The sequence below is a fragment of the Lupinus angustifolius genome, chromosome LG11 (genome assembly GCF_001865875.1).
Source record: "Lupinus angustifolius cultivar Tanjil chromosome LG11, LupAngTanjil_v1.0, whole genome shotgun sequence".
Taxonomy (NCBI): Eukaryota; Viridiplantae; Streptophyta; class Magnoliopsida; order Fabales; family Fabaceae; genus Lupinus; species Lupinus angustifolius.
Genome location: NC_032019.1, coordinates 24,420,580 through 24,440,899, shown reverse-complemented (window position 1 = coordinate 24,440,899; position 20,320 = coordinate 24,420,580). Strand labels below are relative to the sequence as shown.

The 20,320-nt window shown below is 32.6% G+C and overlaps 1 protein-coding gene across 1 annotated transcript; it reads left to right on the top strand.

Annotated features, from left to right (window-relative positions):
* Nucleotides 7,936-18,486, top strand: LOC109360875 (protein fluG). Its single transcript, XM_019606060.1, has 18 exons — nt 7,936-8,161; nt 9,796-10,047; nt 10,558-10,625; nt 10,757-10,872; nt 10,947-11,052; nt 11,474-11,630; nt 11,720-11,815; nt 12,077-12,125; nt 13,608-13,870; nt 14,700-14,872; nt 15,166-15,286; nt 15,352-15,404; nt 15,489-15,618; nt 16,198-16,343; nt 16,512-16,700; nt 16,958-17,190; nt 17,395-17,531; nt 18,139-18,486. Exons 1-18 carry the CDS (start codon nt 8,000-8,002, stop codon nt 18,199-18,201), a joined length of 2,514 nt encoding a protein of 837 aa, XP_019461605.1. The 5' UTR covers nt 7,936-7,999; the 3' UTR covers nt 18,202-18,486.

Here is a 20,320-nt window from a genome sequence, read left to right as displayed (position 1 = left end):
GATAGGAAATGATCAAGGCAAGTTTATTCATTAGATTATTGAGCCACTTGACCAAAGAAACATACCTTTACTTAGGAACAACCTTTTGTTAACCCCATTTAGCCTTAAAAATATTAATTCTTTCAAATAATCACTAAAACCAAAAAAGAAAAGTAATGTTTCTGGCACACTTTTTAAGTATAGAGAGCATTCAAGAAAAATAGATTATTTGCAAGATAAGTTGGAGCGAATAGTGGCTTTTAACTTTGAAAAGGTTTGATTGACAAGAATCTCAATCTCTTTACAAACAAAAAGTTGTGAAGGAAAAGAAAACTCCAAAAAAGTGGGAGTAGGGATCCACTTACTCCAAGAGTAACTTTTTTAAACTTACTCTTCATCCTAGCCATCAATTCTGTGGGCATCTAATGATTTAGATCTACTCACTAATTAAAAAACTTACTCTTAGAGTAAGTGGATCCCTCCTCAAAAAGTGGAGTAAAAAGAAAGAGATTGAGGAATACAAAGAAAGTTACAAAAATTGGTCAAACTCAAAAGTTCAAGAAATGGAAAAAGGGAAATTGGTGAGAAAAAGTCAAGGGGGGTGGTCATCAAAAGTAGGGGTGAGCAGGACCCGACTCTACCCACTCACACAATATGGCCCGATCATAATTAATACGACCTTAGTGATCCTTGATTGAACATGCAATTTTAACATTTTTTGAGACAAGTACCAAGTGTAAATTGTTGCAATCCAATAATTGAAAATGAGTGAAACACTACCTCCAAGTTGTTCTAAAATTCAACTTGTGTGACCACATAAACATTTTCCTTAATTGAAAAACATTAGCATAAATGAATTGCTAAAGAATTCATTTCATTGTTAGACACATTATTTGTGGACATCACATATCTCGTGGGATCTCTTTGAAAAAAAATATGAAATCATGCAATATCATTCTTGATTTTGACGAGTCTAACTTTTTGACTAAGTCGTGTTTTTAAATCTGTAATACCTTTTATTTGAGGACAAACGAAGTTTTAAGTTGAGGGGAGTTGATAAATGTTAAATTAACCATAATTTCTAATACATTTTAAGGCACTTATCTTCATGATTTATGTAAAAAAACCCAACTTATTACACTTTTTAATTAACTTATACATTGAGCAAACAATTATTTAATACTTTTTTTCCAAGTTTATTTTGAATTAAAGGTGGAAGAAAAGAATATAAATTGACCGAAGATGCAATTGTACCAAAAAACCAAGTCAAAAATGCAAGAAATCAAGAAATGACCCATGTTGGCTCACTCATGTTGGGCGTGATTTCTAGGCGTTGGGCGTGGTGACTAAGAAGGTGGGCACCCTGGCACACAGTAGGATCAGTCATATTAGCCTAACATGGCCTGACACATAGCTTGACACATCAGCAGGGTCAGGAATTGCACATCAAACACCTAGGCTGGGCGAGTAAGCACCTAGGTTGGGCAAGTAAGCACCTAGGTTGGGCAAGTAAGCACCTAGGCAGTCGGTTGGCCCATAGGGAGAATCCCTCCTGGAAGGGCAATTTGAAGTGTTGGGTGCCCCAAAACAAGGTTGGACGTGTTAGGTATTAGTGGACAAAACACACCTAGAATGGGGGTTGAATAGATGTCGAGGTTACGAATTACCACTTTTTCCACCGATGCCCTATTCTGGAAAAAGCCCTAGTTAATCGATTAACACTGTCTTAATCGATTAACCTCCAGAAAACAACAAGTTGCGAAATGGCTTATTGCTCAGCCACTCACCGATAATCTGATACAAATACATAAAATATACTTGAACAAAATTAAACTTAGTATGACAATATTACAGAATCCAAAATTATCAGCTACAATTAGGCAATTATTACAACTTGAAATTAAATAGATTAAGGATAGAAAGAGCCTGCAAAAATGAATTTTATCTTGGTTCATTTTACGGTCCACTGCATAACTACATCCAGGCCTCCCCTTCTGATATTGGGAGATTTTCTTCACTAATATTGCAACGAATGTATTTTTACATGCACACTTCCAGTACAAAAACTTAGATGTTCCCTTCTTGAATCCAAGAACCTAATTTCTCGGTTTGACTGACCTAATCACCTAAGAAAACCTTTCTTACGATCTAGCCCCAACTAAGAAACGTTCTAAACTCAAGACCTCTAAGTCTTGGTGAATACTCACTGAGTCTCTTTGGTGGCACGACACCAAGAGACAATTTCCCTTCTTACAACACTAAAAATAGTACAAAAAACAGAGTATTATCAAGCACAATATAGCTCAAAATATCACAATTAAATCTCAGCTAAAAACCTATACAAGACTCATAATTAAGCATGAATATGTATGAGTTAATTGATGTGCGAAAACAGAGAATTTATATCCTAGAATTCTTCTAAAGAAATGGAAGAATCATGTAAAAGAAGATAGCAAATGTTAACACAATAATCACATGCAATTATATCACAATTAAGCCCTAAACATGATACTATCTCTCACTATCCATTTCTCTCTGCCTAAAATGACATAAATTAGCATAAAAAATATGCAACTTAGCAATTCTAAAATGAATGATATGATGTATGGTGCAAGACCTAAAAATACAGTTTATATAGAAAAGCTTTCTGATACCCAGTTAATCGATTAAGTATCCTTTTAATCGATTAACGGGTTGTTGAGAACGGTTGAGAATAACTGAATTCAGTTTTTCAGTTATCTATTAAAATTGATTTCACGTTAATCGATTAACTCATTACTTAATCCATGACATGTTGATTTGTTGAGTCATCTTCAAGCTTTCCATGAAACCTTGTCTTCATCAAAACATAGGCAATTAATAGTCCAACACTTTCACACGTGCACTTTCAGGAATCCCATCCAAAAGTCTATAAAAACGGACCTCCCCCCTTTCACTTCATACACCATTCAATTCAATTCATCTTCAAATCTTGTATTCATCTTAGGTACATATTTCCACTTATAATTCAGAGAGAATAAGAGTAGAGAAAGAGAGATTAAAGATCTTGTTCTAAAGTCGAGCCTAAAACATCCATGATTGGATAGCTAATTCTCTCGGTTAGAATTAGATGTAACATTCATTAACTCTATATATTTCTCTTGATTTATTTATGTAAGTTTCTATGCTTTGATTTTAGTGATAGAATCTCATTCTTAATACTTATTTTTGACTGATTACCTAAAACATAATTTTGGATTTAAAAGATTGTGTTAAAGCGAATCCTTCAAATTTGCTCATGGATTTATCATCAAATGAAGCTAAACATAAACTTAGATAATTTGTCAAACAAGCATTCAAGCTTGTACAATTTGTTTTATTAACTATGCGAGGGACTGATAGTTAGTAAAGCCTATTGCATTATCTTCTTTAGCGCGGGACTCTGAGGATCTAGAAATGGTGTGACGAAATCAAGCATAAAGATAACTTGTATATTGAATCATTTTGATATTAAAATGTTAAGAAGTTACTATCAACTCCAACCTTATTCTTCTCTTAATTGTATATAAAAACCAGTTCGTGCCAGCAGGTTCAACCAGTAAACCGGCAAACTGGTCTCACTATCGACACGATACAGTAATTATACCGATCATGCAATCATACCGATTAAAACCAGCCAAAACCGATCATACTTCCTACATACCTTTTGCATAAGGAATCATGCAACAACATGCTTCAAATATTTAACCACTCCTTCGGTCGAAGCATGAGCTATGTGGGCCAAATGCATTATTCATATAGACATCAACATGAGCAGCTAGCTTCTTTGCAAACTCAAGGTCATTATTCTCATTAGAGGTGTCAAAATGGGCTACCCAAACGGGTTCGGGTTAGCCTACATCGGGTTCGGGCTAAACCTGGCCGGGCTAAAAAGTCAGGATATAATTTATACGTCTCAAATTGTAGCCCAAACCCGCCCTAAGCGGGTTGCGGGTTGTGGCGGGCCGGCCTGCATAAACTAAAAAATATTGTTTTTTAATTTTTTAACATATTTAATCTATTTAAAAAATATATATATTTATTTGATATTAACATATAACTTTTTTAGCACATTTGTTATGCCAAAAAATGCAACCAAACTTATATATCTAACACATTGTATTTGAGTCAAGACGTGATGTTAAGTTCACGTGTATGATTTCTAACATAACTCTTTTATTAAATCTTTCATTTCTATTTGACTCTCACTCTCTAACACAATATACTTTGTAACTTCATTTAATATATAAACATTTGGATACTATCAAAACTAATATTTTTTTATGTTCTTTATCAACACTTTCATTGTGAATTATTATATTAAATTTGATTGTGTGAAATTCTCTATAGTAAACAATTATGTTGATTTTAGTTTTGGTGTAAACGTTATTTTCTTTATTATATTTTTATTGTAAAAGTTAATCTAACTAAATACATAATAACACAATATTTATTATCTAATTTTTATTATAAGCTGTTTTGTAAATTTTCACTTAGTGCTTGTTACTAAGCCAAATGTCCCAAAAAAGTTAAAACAAATAAGTAAAATGGGTAGCCCGAACCCGAGCCCGGATTTAAAATAGTCCGGTCAGGCCGGGCTAAAAAGTCCGAATTCTATTAAAAGTACTTAATATAATACCCAAACCCTATAAATTTTCGGGCTTTAGCAAGCTGGCCCGACCGGGCCCACAGGTTTTGACAGCTCTAATTGTCATCCACATTGTTGAACCTTACATTCTCTAGAAGCAAAACAACTCTAGAAATATTGCAACCAATTTCTAAACTCCCTCCCCAACAGAATCAAACCTGATTGGTTATTACCGGTAGATTCATAAAAAAGGAAAGAGTTATGTGAAGTTAGAAAATGATACTTTTGTCACAATATTTTATTAAATAACATGTGATATGTATATGATACTATCATTTAATAGTTTACAAACGATAAAAATAGTCAATGTAATGTACATATAAAATTAGAGGTACTTTATGTAGGTGTAAAAACGAAAAATATAATTTGTATAATTTTATTAAAACTCGGGAAAGTTCGTGTAATTTACTTTTATACCTGATGGCCGGGTACGACATATCTCTCTCTATACTATACTACAATTGGATCTTGAATTTTTTTAGAATAAATATAGTAAATGATAATTCCACTAGTACATACATGCATTTTTTTGTTTTTTTAAATGAAACCAAACCTAGACAACTTGAATCTAACTTTCAACGATTAACAGACAAGTGATAATAACAAAGAGATTAACATGAATAAAACAGTTAAGAATTAGAATAATAATTTAAATTTATTATAGACTAAATTGATATCCACAAAAAAAAATTGAGAAACCAAAGTGAGTGTTACTCATCAATTAATTCACCATTGCTTGACATTATTTATTCTTTTCATGGTGATGAAAAACATGTGCTATGAATGGTGTTATGAACGTTATTATGAATTTAAGGATGTTTTCCCTTTGAATAATAGATATGTAGAATCTTTGATTTAATTAATGTTCTTTTAAAGAACGTGTACACATTTTCCCTTGTTACTTTATGACGTTAGTATGAATGTTAAGGATCTTTTCCCCTGAATAACAGATATGTCGAATCTTCTATCAAAGAAGATTTAGTTAATATGTTCTTTTGAAGAACTCTGTAGTCATTTTCCCTTGTTACTTTATAAATGAAAATCTTGATATTTGACACGAGATAAATAAGTTTCATGTTTGGAACATTTTTAAGCATCAATTTTTAATCAGAAAGCAATTCATAAATGAAATAGTTTATATTAATATTACTCAAGATTATAATTTTATAAAGGTACTTTAAGCCTCGTGCATAACCCGAGTAATTACACTAATTATTAGGATTTCATCACATAATTTTGATTCATCGACGATATCATCATATAATTTTGATTCCGCTGCAAAAGTTATGAACTGAGCATAGAGCACAAAAATTATTGAGTAAAATATTTTTTTTATTAACAGTATAAAGATTTATATATAATCAACATATTATTTATTATTTATTTGTAATATTTTTATTTAATAATCAATAATAATTAAAAATTACGATAAATGATGATAAATGATGAAGTTACATTATCAATGCGCATATATTTTTCTATTTATTATTAAGTTTTCTTACCAAAATTAATTTCTATTTGAGCAAGAAGTAAGCAAAAGGCATGTGTTTACAATCGTGTTATTTATAGAAAAGTAAGCAAAAGTACGATAACTCTTATTCCACCGTGACATCATCCATGACTCTAGATACTAGACATATCAATTTGTCATTACGCATGTCAGAAAATCAAAGCTAAAAGTAGCACTATTTCTTGTGTTTTTATAGTACCATTTTTTATTTTCTACTGTATTAGTTATCATCTTTTTATAGAAATATCCGTATTTAAAGTACTTGATTTGTCAAGGAAAACATTCCCTTTTCTTCATTCTTCAATGTTATGCATGGATGGCAAAACCCTACTAACATGCAATTTACACTTGAAAGTGTTATAAATTAAGAATAAAATTCAAATATTAATGAATTAATTACGTATAAATTATCTTATATAAATGTGCAATGATCTAAATTAATTAATGTACATTAGATGAACCTAACTCATTAGATGAAAGAAAATATAAACAAATGAAATATAATGGAATGTAAATGAAGTAAATGAAAGTTCCATTGTGAGAAAAAACACAATAGAATGACCATTTTCCTTCCCATTCTTTCAGGTGAAAAAATATTCCCCCAAATTAGGGAAAATTTATTGAGATAGATGCGTCCAAAAAATAGGAAGATAACTCTGTCACGGTTCCATTTTTTTTTTTTACTTTTTCATAATTTCATCCACAATTGAAAGTAATATATATCAATGTTTGTAATGATTTATATATAATCAGTACATTATTTACTATTTATATTATATTTTTTCTGAAATTTTGTATTGTATCCTTCTCAGAACTTTCAAACATGACATAAGACCGTTGATTTACAGGTATATGAATTTTTGATTGAATATAATATTTATACAATATTAATATAAAAGTTTTTATACGATCAATATATCATTTGTCATCCAGTTGTATTACTTTTTGAAGAGTCAATAATAATCGAAAGTGAATAACAAATAATGCACACATTTTTTTAACTTTTGGATTTGCTTGACCTCACTCATATCCTACTCGCACGATGAGAGATTTAATTGTACAATGAATCCAATCTTAGTGACAAAAGTGTAACCCCACAAACCAAAATCAAACCCAAATACTATTTTCTTTTTGTATAACAAATGGTTCCTCATGTGATCTAATCTATTTGCTTTGAAATCCAACCAAGTTTAAATCACTCAACAAATATGGTAAACCCTAACGATAGGACTTTGAATGGTGACCATGGACTTTTGGTATTGTGATTCACCTCCGTTCCCTACCACCCAGATTCATTAGATTGGGAAGTTATAATTAGAAAAGACAACCTTAATTACGGATAACAACAGAGTTGAATAGATATATAAAATACTTTTTTGTCCCAAACCCGCACAACCATACTATTTATGGACACCCATATGTGTAGCAGGTATTCAATTATATATATACTTAATAATAATCAATATATAAAAATAATTATTACATAAATAATAATATATAATAATTAATATATAAAAATAATTATAACATAAATGATAATATATTCATATGATAAATTTATAATCATAGTGAAATGACAATAATTTATTATGAAATAATAATAAAATATATAATATATAATTTTAAAATGATAAAAATAAACTATAATATATATAAAAAGTAAAACAAAAAATTAATTATTTTATAAATATGTGTACTTATATAGGGTGGGTATGGTAAAACTCACTCGCACTATAATTGTGGATGGTACACATGGGTGAGGTTTTTTCCTTGTGACCCAGCTATATATATCCAATAATAGTCAAAGTCACCTTGCAAAACAAAAAGAGAGAGAAAAGAAGAGAATGGATTTCAGTGAGTTGAGAAAAGCAGTTGAGGAAGTGGAGCTTGTTGATGCACATGCTCACAACTTAGTTGCTCTTGATTCTAACTTCCCTTTCATTAATGCTTTTTCTGAAGCATCTGGTGATGCACTCACTTTCTCACAACATTCTCTATCCTTCAAGGTATATTCTTCATCTTCATTAAGGGTGCAGTGTTGGAACACCATTTTCTTTTAGTTTCATGTCATTCATCTATGATTCTGTAGAGAAAGTTTGCTTTGCTTTTAGTGTCCAGGAAAAAAAATGGATTTTTGTTCCTGCCGTTGACTGGAATTCTTTTATAGATGATGTAACGAATGTTTTAAATAACGGTTTCGGTGAACTATGAAAGCACCTTTAGGATAATTGTGGGTATTTGCGATCCATGCGGTTCGTGATACGGTTTTGGTGATTCCCAAAGAAATCCTAGCTATTTTTAGCATGATATTGGGATCGGTGTCTTTAATACCTCATCATGAAAAGATGACACACCTCATGAAGATGACATATCAAGACTTAACGGATTATAACTGACCTTAAAAACGAACAGAAAATAAACTAGAGTTTAGGGACTGAAACGGATGTGGGTATGTAGTAGGCGGTGGTTGCTGAACCATACCACATAGTTCCGGCAACAACAAAAGCTGCAAAAATGACTTTTTCCATTGAGGCCAAACCTAAACCTGTGCGCGAGAGATAGCTGTCCATATACATTATACTGATAGGGAATGTATGAAGTACTTTACCCTGTCAAATACCGGTTTTTATAGCCCTGTTGCTTCTTATAGGTTTGAATCAACTTCTATTCTACCATAAGAGAAATACCTAAGGATACAATTCTTTCTTGTTTGTAGTAACTCATTCATGCAAGTGAGTATACATTACTGATTATTCTTCTTTTCTTTACTTAAACTGTAAGTAAAAATCCAGTTCGTTCAAGGAAACCACTTCGCAAAAGAACCGTAAATTGGTATGAGAGAAGCAATTTGCAGTTCTCTACCAAAATGAGAGAATTATGTTTCAATGGTCTGAAAGGGATACTCAAGGACTTGGAGTTTTAACTTTTGCGAATTCAACTGTACTATATTTAGTTGAACTTTTCTGGTCTTGGCCGTTTAAATGCTTCAAGGTTTTAAACTGCGGCAGCAATTGCAGTTGTAATATTGTAGTTTTGGTAGTTTGGTAGCTACATTCCAACTTAATGTAACTGATAGTACAATATAAAAACACACTTGCTTATATAGGTGGGTTGAATGGTGCAGTCAGTGTTAAACATTGAAAACAGTATCAAAATTATGGATGATAAACTGAAAGTAAAGTTGAAGGAAGAAACTTTTCCTTTCTCAAAGAATAATTATCAGATTGTAGAATATTTTCTATCAAAATGAAAGCAGTAATTATTGATTCGGGCTTGGAGTTTTAATGTCACTGTAGCATTACAGCTTCTGTTTGTAGAGTGCCAAACCTAAAGTTCATTATGTTTTGAGCTTGCTGTAGTATGTGATGATTCAAATGTGCAAGCATTTGGAAGTGTCTTCTGTAAGAATGAAAAACTTTATGTCATTCAACAGTTATGTTATGTGAGTCATGGCTTCATTTCCTTGAATCAGAGTGCTGGTCAGTTAAATTGATGCAGATTTTTCAGTTTATGTGCTATAGTTTTTAATTCAATCTGGTATTTCAATACTTGCTTAAATGTTATGACCATATTTTTTTAAAAGAACTCTCAATATTTCCAGCCTGGAATCTTATTACGGCAGCATTTTTTGTGATGACAGAGAAGTTTAAAAGATATTGCTGAACTGTATGGATCCGCGTCATCTTTGCAAGGTGTTGAGGAATATCGCAGAGGCACTGGATTGCAATCCATCTGCTCAACATGCTTCAAAGCTGCAAGAATCTCTACCATACTCATTGATGATGGGCTAAAATTGGACAAAATGCATCATATAGAATGGCATAAGAGTTTCACACCTTTTGTTGGTAGAATCTTAAGAATTGAACGTGTGGCCGAGCAAATCCTTGATGAAGTAAGATCACTATACTCACTCTTAATCTGCATTTCCATGATTGTTGGCCATCTTTTATTTTTTTAGGTTCTTTATTGTTCTCTTTGTTTTACTTGTATTAACTATTAATAACGTTGTCATCTACAGTGTTCTTTTCCCACTGTCTTTGATTAATTTTGTTGGTTGAAATTGAAAGTAAATCTAGCCATATGAAAATCTTTAACCTCTTTTCAATTATGTTTCCAAATGGTGTGACTCTCATTATCTATGGAGGATGTCAAACTGCTATAAGTCTAAATAGATTTGACATCTATGAAGAGGTTAAAACTTTTTCGAAAAAAATTCCAACAAAAATCTGTGAATTAAGGCTAGTGTTATTAGATATCAACAACCAATAGTTCCATTGTATATATTTTAACTTCTGTTTCCCTGAATTCTTGTATTTTCAATTCTATTCATATTTTGTCTCTAAGCTATTTACTGACTTTTGTATTTAACTTATCTTATATTATGTATCCAATGCACCTGCAGGATTTTCCAGATGGATCTCCTTGGACATTGGATTCATTTACTAAAGCATTTGTCTCAAAGTTGAAATCATATCCTTTATATGATTATCCCTCTCTCTCTATAAACTACACAAACACACATACATAATAAATATGTGCATTAAGTTCTTAGCTTTATAAGTACTAAATGGTTTAACTGGGATCCTTAGCATTACTGTTACTGTTGCTGGTGAGATATTTGCTTTGAAAAGCATAGCTGCATACCGCAGTGGCCTAGAAATCAATACAAATGTGGCTAAAAAGGATGCCGAGGAAGGTCTCACACAAGTGTTAGCTGGTGGGTAGTGTATGCAAATTTGTTATAATGTGATCTGTTTCATGGTGTTCGAACTCATCATTTTATATTTTCAGCTGGGAAACCTGTCCATATAGCAAACAAAAATCTTATTGACTACATCCTCTTGCAAAGTTTGGAAGTTGCCCAATCCTGTGATTTGCCAGTACAGATACACACAGGGTAATGGATTGTTTTTAATTTCTAGTACATATATTGATTGCCAAATATTTTTTGGGAATGTACAGTAAAAACTTGGGATGTGGGTAGCTCTGTGAATTTCAAAATATTAGCCATCCAAGTGTTATTGAAATAATGTGAGTTTCTAAGTGTTTGGCATGACTTAAATTTAGAAGATTACTTGAAAATATTGAGCATATTGAGTTGGAGTATCTTACATTTGGATCTCTACGCATGAGTCAATTTCTTGAGATTAAATTAGTCCATGCCTTGTCTACTTATAGGAATCACCACACTTCGGTCATATCGTAAAATCGGACTTTCTTTTCCTATTTTACTTGGCCTGAGGATAGATCCCCATGATTTTCTTCTTGATTACACCACTTACTTTTGCCTAGTATACTAATTTCCTTTCTGTAACTAGCTTTGGGGATAAAGATTTGGATATGAGACTGTCCAATCCTCTGCATCTCCGTGCAGTTCTCGAGGACAAGAGATATTCAAAGTCTCGGATTGTTCTTTTACATGCATCCTATCCATTCTCAAGGGAAGCATCATATCTGGCATCTGTTTACTCCCAGGCAAACATTTTATTACTCCACGACATGTGTTATTAGATATGAATTTGAATTACAGGCTCACTAGCAAATAACACAATCTTTTCCTCCAGGTTTACCTTGATTTTGGTTTGGCAATTCCAAAGCTTAGTGTACATGGGATGATATCTTCAGTAAAAGAGCTATTAGAGCTGGCGCCACTAAAAAAGGTGACAATATGAGCTATTACCTTTTGCTAAATGACCTTATTACCGTTTCTTTTGAGATCAAAATGTTTATAAAATAACAAACTTGATTTAAAATACTAAAATATAAAGTGCATTTTCTAAAGGACTTGTTATCCTTTATAACTAAATCAGAAGCCTTGTAAACTTTAGACTAGTCAAATGAAGCATGTAAATTGGCAGAGGAGTATTTTAACTTCTTGCCATGGCATATAATTTTTCACAACAATACACCTTGTATTTCAGGTGATGTTCAGTACTGATGGCTATGCATTTCCTGAAACCTTCTACTTAGGTTGGTTAACATCTATTTCCTCACCTTAATTTGAAGATTTTATGTAATTGATTTTTTGACGGTGTTTCAGTTTCTCATGCTTCTCTTCTACTGTGAATCACCACCTTGAAGTTTATCTTTTTAACTTCTGTCATGAAATATGTGCTATTTGTTTTTCTACCTTGATATTTAAACCTGAGTACTGAACACTTGAAATTTTGCCAACACCGAAGCTGACTGGTTTTTGTTTTTTCCAATACAAGGAAGGAGATACAGTGGCAATTTATTTTTGGTTTAGTTTAACCTGGAACCTGTATGTTAATACATTATCATATTTCTATTGTTACATGAGTTATGCTCAAGTTACTTATATTTCCTGGCTTATGAAACTGTAATATAGTAATTTATTCCAGCTGTGGTTCGGTACTCGGTTCTTCATATGATATCACGTATGTATCGGTTTACGCCATGTGTATATTGATTGTAAAGCCTTGGTTAGATCAGAAAAAACCATTTGATTCATGGAAAACGAAATAAACATAATGCCTTGCTGCTTGTTGTAACTTCTAAGGTGAAACTAATAACTGTTTTCATAAAGGACAATTAAGGTAATGTTCTTTCTTTGGGTATTTGTGGTGAGGTGAAACTATTAACTTTTATAATAAAATCATAACATGTGTATTATTTTCTTTTAGCCCATCAATGAAAACTTATAAAAACTTGATGAGGTGACAAAAATGTAAGACACATGCTGTGTTTCTAGGAGAACAACACCACAAGCGTCCATAAAACTTTACCCGATGTTTCGTCCTATAATAAACTCTATAGTTGGTTGGAGTGAAGATTGTACCAACTACCATTAGCTCATTGAGGGACAGGTCTATTTTGGAGAACAGGCAATAGCTCAATTTGTGAAGAGGATAAATTATTTTTGTTCTCTAACCTCTATCATTTAAGTTGTTCCTATATGTTTATCGCCCCTTTCCCTGCTTTACCTTGGTTCCATCAATGCTGGAATCTCCAAAGTGCGTGCAAGGTACCTAGGCATATACTTACTAATAAATAAATCACATATTATGATTTCAACTAGCGCAAAACTCATGTGTGTTTGAATATTTTTAAGTTCATAACTTTTTGGATTTACAAAGGTTATAATGAGGCAAACACATTGATATGATGAATCCAGCGAGTTATTGCTTGACATTCTGATATGAAACATAAGTGCAACAATTATTTGCTTATTATTTTGAGTGGGGATCCACTTACTCGAAGAGAAAGTTTTTAATACTTACTCCTCATCCTAGGCATCAATTTTATGGACATCTAATGGTTTAGATCTACTCACTAATTCAAACCTTTGGATTTCCTTAGAATTGATGGTCAGGATGGGGAGTAAATGGGTCCCTCCCCTATTATTTTTGCTCTCTTTAAAAAAAAAAATCAGCTCTGTACTCATTAGAGTGTGGTGATTACTTGCAAAAATCATGATTTTTGCTTTCACAGGTGCAAAGAAGTCTCGCGAAGTTGTGTTCTCTATTTTACGTGATGCAATCATTGATGGTGATCTCTCAATTCCTGAAGCTGTGGAAGCTGCTAAAGATATCTTTGCACGAAATGCTATCGACTTCTATAAGATTAGTTCAACTAACATTGCAATTAATTCACATAGAAATTTGCTCCAAAAGTTAAATAATAATGGCCTTGAGGCTGATCTGTCACTTGTTCGTATCATATGGGTTGATGGTTCAGGACAGCACAGATGCCGTGTGAGTTTCCGTTAAGCCCCTTCATGTTATTTTGCTATTCATGTCTTATTGTCTTGTGTAGCTTCAAACATGTCATGTTTGCACCTTGTGAGGAAAGCTTAGAGAAATGTATGCTTCTTGGTGTAGAAAGTTCAAATGATGGAAACTTATTTATTCTCTCTACATTTCAAATAAAATTAAATTGCAAGTTTCTCATACCATTTATGTTGTATATTATGAATTGTACTTTTTCTTTAGGGGAAACTACACTGCCCTTCCCTAAGGTTTGCCTAATTACACTCGACATCTCTTCATAATAGCTTTACTGGGCACTTATACATTGTAAGTGATATATAGCTGGTTTACATAATAGCTTTACTGGACTTGTAGACACTTCAAGGATACTTAATAGTTAGTATGTGTTATTTGTTACAAAGTTAAAGTAAAATGAGTTTTCCCAATTGATGGAGACTTTTATTTTTAATAAATAGAAATATAAATTATAGAAAAATTGTCATGGCTAATGTGCAAGTCTTCTTTGCTATGCAATAGTACATGCGAAGATGAACTATTCGTGAAGGATCATCACTAATAGTATCTTGGGCAGAATTTGTAGTAGCATAATTGGAAGTATGTTCTTACTGTTCTTTTTCTCCCTTGTATCGCTGACTTTCTTGGAAGTTCTGAAGCTGCATCCCTCATCCCTTATTCATTTACTGGGATAAAATAACTTATGTTTGCTAATTGCATTTATTTCTTGCTGTCCAGATCTACAAAAGGTCATTATAGACACGTTAGTGATTCATGTTTTTTATTTCTGCTAATGAGATGCTGTGAAATTTTGTTTCAGGCTATTCCCAGGAAGCGTTTCGACGATGTTGTTAGAAAGAGTGGCATTGGTTTAACATTTGCGAGCATGGGAATGAGTTCTTTTATGGATGGGCCAGCTAATGGGAGTGGTCTCACGGCAGTTGGCGAAACAAGATTAATGCCTGATTTGTCTACGAAACGGAGAATTCCTTGGTACTCAATATTTTTCTTAGCACAGTTTTCTGATTTTTCAGAATCTTTATCCTCGTGTTTTTTGTTTATGTTGTTAATTATGTAATGTTTTTTTATTCTTTCCCATTAGATATTATTTTTGTGTTTGATTGTTCGAATAATCATCTTTATGTAAAATACACTTGCATGGATCAAGAGCTTGTCTTCCTTTATGGGAGTTATCTTAACCTGCATGTTTTTCTGTTCTGCAGAAATATCATCATGAGAAGACAGGCTGAATTATTTAAAACTGATTATACTCTCGTCTGTGACAGGAGCAAGCAAGAGGAAATGGTTTTAGCTGATATGCATACCAAACCTGGTGAAGCATGGGAATATTGTCCAAGAGAGGCCTTAAGAAGAGTTTCCAACATTCTGAAAAGTGAATTTAACTTGGTATGTTGCAGAGCTTATCTTATCTGTGAACTTGTATGGTGTTTAACTTTTAAGTCTGCTTCCAGGAAATAAATGCAGGATTTGAGAATGAATTTTATCTCTTAAAGCCTCTAACAAGGTATGATATATATTGTTACCATGTAGTCTGAATAGTGTAGTTTCCCATATTAACAAGTTAAAAATATGGAATAAAACCCTTCAGGGATGGAAAAGAAGAATGGGTACCATTTGACTCGAGTCCTTACTGTTCGTCGTCAGCATTTGATGCTGCTTACCCAGTACTTAGTGAAGTTACTGCTGCTCTTCTTTCCTTGGGAATTTCAGTAGAACAGGTAAAAAACAACTTATAACATGATTGCATATGAAAGATATGATTATGGCTTCTTCTGATTTCCATTGGATATCTATTTTACTTTCTCAAAATTACTTCGACAGTTTAATGTAAATAAGAGCATATAAGATTCAAGATTACTTTAAACCTAAACCTAATTACGGGCTTTAGCCAGAAGTAATGATTATTACCAGGAAATTACAAAAATAGAATATGCATATCACTGAATGTAAGCATTTTAAAGCTTTAGGGTCTGTCTGCGAGTTGAGTTTTAAAGGGGAAGAAATGGAAAGGGAAGGCTTCAGAGATATCTCACCAATATATTTCATGGCCTTCAAGCCTTCCCTTTCCATTCATTCCCCTCCAAAATCCAACTCGCAAACAGACCCGTAGAGAACATGAACCATTTGGGCCATTATTCATGAATGAAGTCCCTAAAAGGATCATTTTCATTTCAATGTTTGAAAATATTGCTTAAAATTAGCTTTGTGGCCTTTCAAAAGTATTCAGAAGCTTCCTTTCTAGAAGCTGTTATCTGTGGTCCACTTTTGAACTCAATTTTTTGTTTTTAATATTGTAGTTACATGCAGAAGCGGGAAAAGGTCAATTTGAGTTCGCTTTGGGATATACCATTTGTACTAAAGCTGCTGACAACTTAGTTTACACTCGTGAAGTTGTTCGGGCAATTGCAAGAAAGCACGGCTTGCTGGCAACTTTTGTTCCGAAGTAAGTGGCAGGATTAGTTACATAAGTTTGCGTATACATACCTGTGTGTTCACTTTAAATGAGATTTTGAACTGAGGAGAATCAAAGTTCCCTTAAAAAATGCTTCTGTGATGCTCAAAAGTAAACATTTTCTGGTACATAATATAGTGTTCTCTTGCCATGTTGAAGGTATGCATTAGATGATTTGGGTTCTGGATCCCACGTGCATCTTAGCTTGTGGCAAAATGGCGAAAACGTATTTATGGCATCTGATGGATCATCAACACTTGGAATATCAACTGTGGGAAAGGAATTTATGGCTGGAGTTCTACAGCATCTTCCTTCAATTTTAGCATTTATAGCACCACTTCCTAACAGGTTCTTGACCCATGACATTATTCATGTCATTAAATTATACAATTAGTTTTTTCAGTCTTGATCTATTATCTAGGAACGGTTTTATTTCTCTATTCTCGCAAGCATTATAGTAAAACAGATAATATAATGTCTATGTATTTGTTATTCCAAGTAAAAAGTGCAAAGTATTTGCAAGTGACCCGATTTTGTACTTCATTTATTTCTTATTTAAATGAAGCTGCTACCTTTTCTTACATTGCTGTTCAATTGCCTCGCAGTTATGATCGGTTACAACCCAACACATGGAGTGGTGCGTACCTGTGCTGGGGAAATGAAAATCGGGAGGCTCCATTGCGAGCTGCATCTCCACCCGGAACTCCTTATGGTCAAATCAGCAACTTTGAGATTAAAGCTTTTGATGGTTCTGCAAATCCACACTTGGGATTGGCTGCAATTATTGCTGCTGGCATCGATGGTCTTCGTAGGCATCTTTCTCTTCCTGATCCTGTTGGTAAGTTCATATAACCTTTGATTACAAAGCTGGTAACAACATGCATAATGTATAGTGATTATTTGTATCAGTGAAGAGCTTATATGATTTTTAAAACTAAGTTTTCTTTTTCCGAATTGCTTAAAGGTCAGAAAATTCGGGTTCTTACAATTTTATGTTTTTGTATTGATTAAATAACAAACTATTTATTCATGTACAAAACAGATACATTTCCAAATCCAGAAAATCTTCAGAGATTGCCAAAATCACTTTCTGAATCTTTGGAAGCTCTCAATGAGGATGATATCATTAAGGAATTTATTGGTGAAAAGTTGCTGATTGCCATAAAAGCAATTCGAAAGGTGTGTGTTGGACTTCTATGCTTCAAAATTAATAATTCCTCAGAATATAAAATGCTTTTCACACTTGAACAGAAGACTTATTCCTTAGAACATAATTAATTAGAGATGTCTGATTCTTGAAAATACTTGATAAGTAATATACTAAACTAAACTTTATCTTTTTAGATTTTTTTTTGTGTACACTGATTGCAATGCTTGACAAGACCATAATCATATTCTATTGAAATGGCAGAATTACTACATAAAATAGGGATGAAAACACCAGAAATTACCATTATGGTATTATATGTTATTCATTAATTTTTTATATATTATGGAGCATAACTGCATAAGGTTTGCTGTTTCACTATATTCTCTAGCCAGATCATCACAAAATTCTGGGTGTATTATTTTAACCCAAAAAAATAAAAATTCAAATTAGTACTTAAAGATCGCAAATGTGAGTCAAGATAGCCCTTATTATAATTATAAAAAATGTTAAAAAAGACTAATTTGACACACATTTAATATTTTTGAGACTATTTTAAGTTTTTTACCCCTTCCCTCCCTTTCCATAATTATCTCGACAAAGCTAATTTTGATGCTTAATGTAACTTATCATGTACAGGCTGAAATTGATCATTACTCATCGCACAAAGATGCATACAAGCAACTTATACACCGCTATTAGTAAGTTATCTTCTGTTTCTGTGCAAGTTTGGTCAGAGCAAAGTTTAATTTCTGGTGAATTCTTCACAATTTAACACTTTCAAGACATTGACACTGTGGAGGTTCATGGGTCATGGTAAAGAGAGCATTTTCTCTATTTGTTCTCTTTTATGTATCTTCGGATAAGTATTATTAGCTAGGCTTTATATATTCTCATTGCTCTGGTGAGATTTATCCAATGTTCAGTTGCTTAACTTTAACTTATTAGAATAAATGAAATTGGAAGTTTAATGGTTTTCCTTGGCTATCATTATAGTCGGTCTTTCAAATTGCGGACCATATCACGTGATGCGACCTAACATTGCGGTTGTGGTGATCGTCGCAACCGTATCACACCACAATTACGGTATGACACCGAATTACAATAATGTAACCGCATTGGCTGCATTTTGGCTACAATGTAACCGCATCTTTGTCAAAAATGTTTTTTACTTACAAAATAATTCATACCGCAACGGTCACAATGACCACAATCATAGTAAACATGACTACATCCGCAATTTAAAATTTGCTTTAGCTGATAGCATGAAGTCATTCATGATACTACTATGAGGATTGTAAAGGGGAAATCATCTCCAGTATTGCACCTAATTATACTTGGGATTAATGTGTTGATGTTGGGTGTAGTGGGAGATAGAAATACTAGCAGAACAATGGAGGAAATTATCAGAGATGAAGATAACATGTTTGATAAAATAATAGTAGGAGGAGTAATTTTGGTGGGTTGAAGATGTACCATAACAATTAATCTGTTGTTTCACAGTTTGTGTCATTCTATGTGTTATAAGTTTGTGATTGGTCAGAAAAATATTTAATAATTAAATTTTAACTTAAATATATTTTTTCTGACCAATTATAAGTTCATACCACATGAAATGATACAAACCGTGGGATGTGTACGCGTAACATAAACATGCTTTTGCCTTTAACATAGATCTTCTATCTCAAAATCTTATGCTTCTTATCCTGTCTAATGAATTTGCACCAAGTAATATAATTTTGTTTTTTAATTTTTATATTAAATTAAATTATATATTTTAATTGGTTTGTGACACAAATGGACGGACGAGACATGAAATCTCCATTTGAAATTTACAGAGATCCCCTATCCCAAAAACCTTATCTTCCTATCTTTGACGAACAAATTTGTCCTTTTTTATTTTAGCATAAGTTTTTTAGTCACTCTTTTCAACTCCCTTATTAATCACAAATTTTATTTAAAATGTAACTGTCGAATACTAAATGTTTTTATTTATTTTTATGAAATTAATAAGATAATAAAAAAAAACTTCCCATAAATCAATGGATTTAAAACTCGTTAAAAATTAAACTATCAAAGAGGATACAATTAGTCCCAGGACATTTTAAATAATGATCCGTTCATATTGTTAATATATTTATTTTTCTGAAAATTTTGATTTTTGGTTTTTGTGTAAAAGTATGTCGGATAAAATTGAGAGTTTACAGTTGTCTCTCTTTACTTGTTTCTTACTTGATATCAAGTAAACTGAGGTTTGAGTGTTATTGTAGTAAGTAATTAGTAAAAAAATGAATATTAATTTTGTCAAAGTTGAGACAATAATCACAATGCAACATTTAGAAATGAGATATTGGTGGAACTCAAGACAATTAAAATTTAAAGCGAGAAAGCAAGTTGAGTACTGCAGGAACTTGAGACAATGAAATGTGAAAAAAGAACGCAAGTTGGGTACGGTCGGAACTCGAGATAATAAAATTATAAAAACGGAACGCATGTCTGGTAGTGTGGAATTCAAGACAATGAAAATTGAAAAAACGAGAACGCAAGTAAGGTACTGCCTGAACTCGAGATAATGAAAATTTAAAAGTGAGAATGCATATATACCACTGAAACTCAAAGCAATGAAAATTTAAAAGTTAGAAGGCAGTTCGGATATTGCAAGAACTCGAACCAATGAAAATTTAGAATATGAGAACACAGATCGGGGACTGCCAAAACTGGAGACAATAAAATTTTAAAAAAAGAACGCAGGGATATAGCCGAAACTGGCCGAGAACACAGGTCAGGTATTGCTAGAACTAGAGACAATAAAATTAAATAC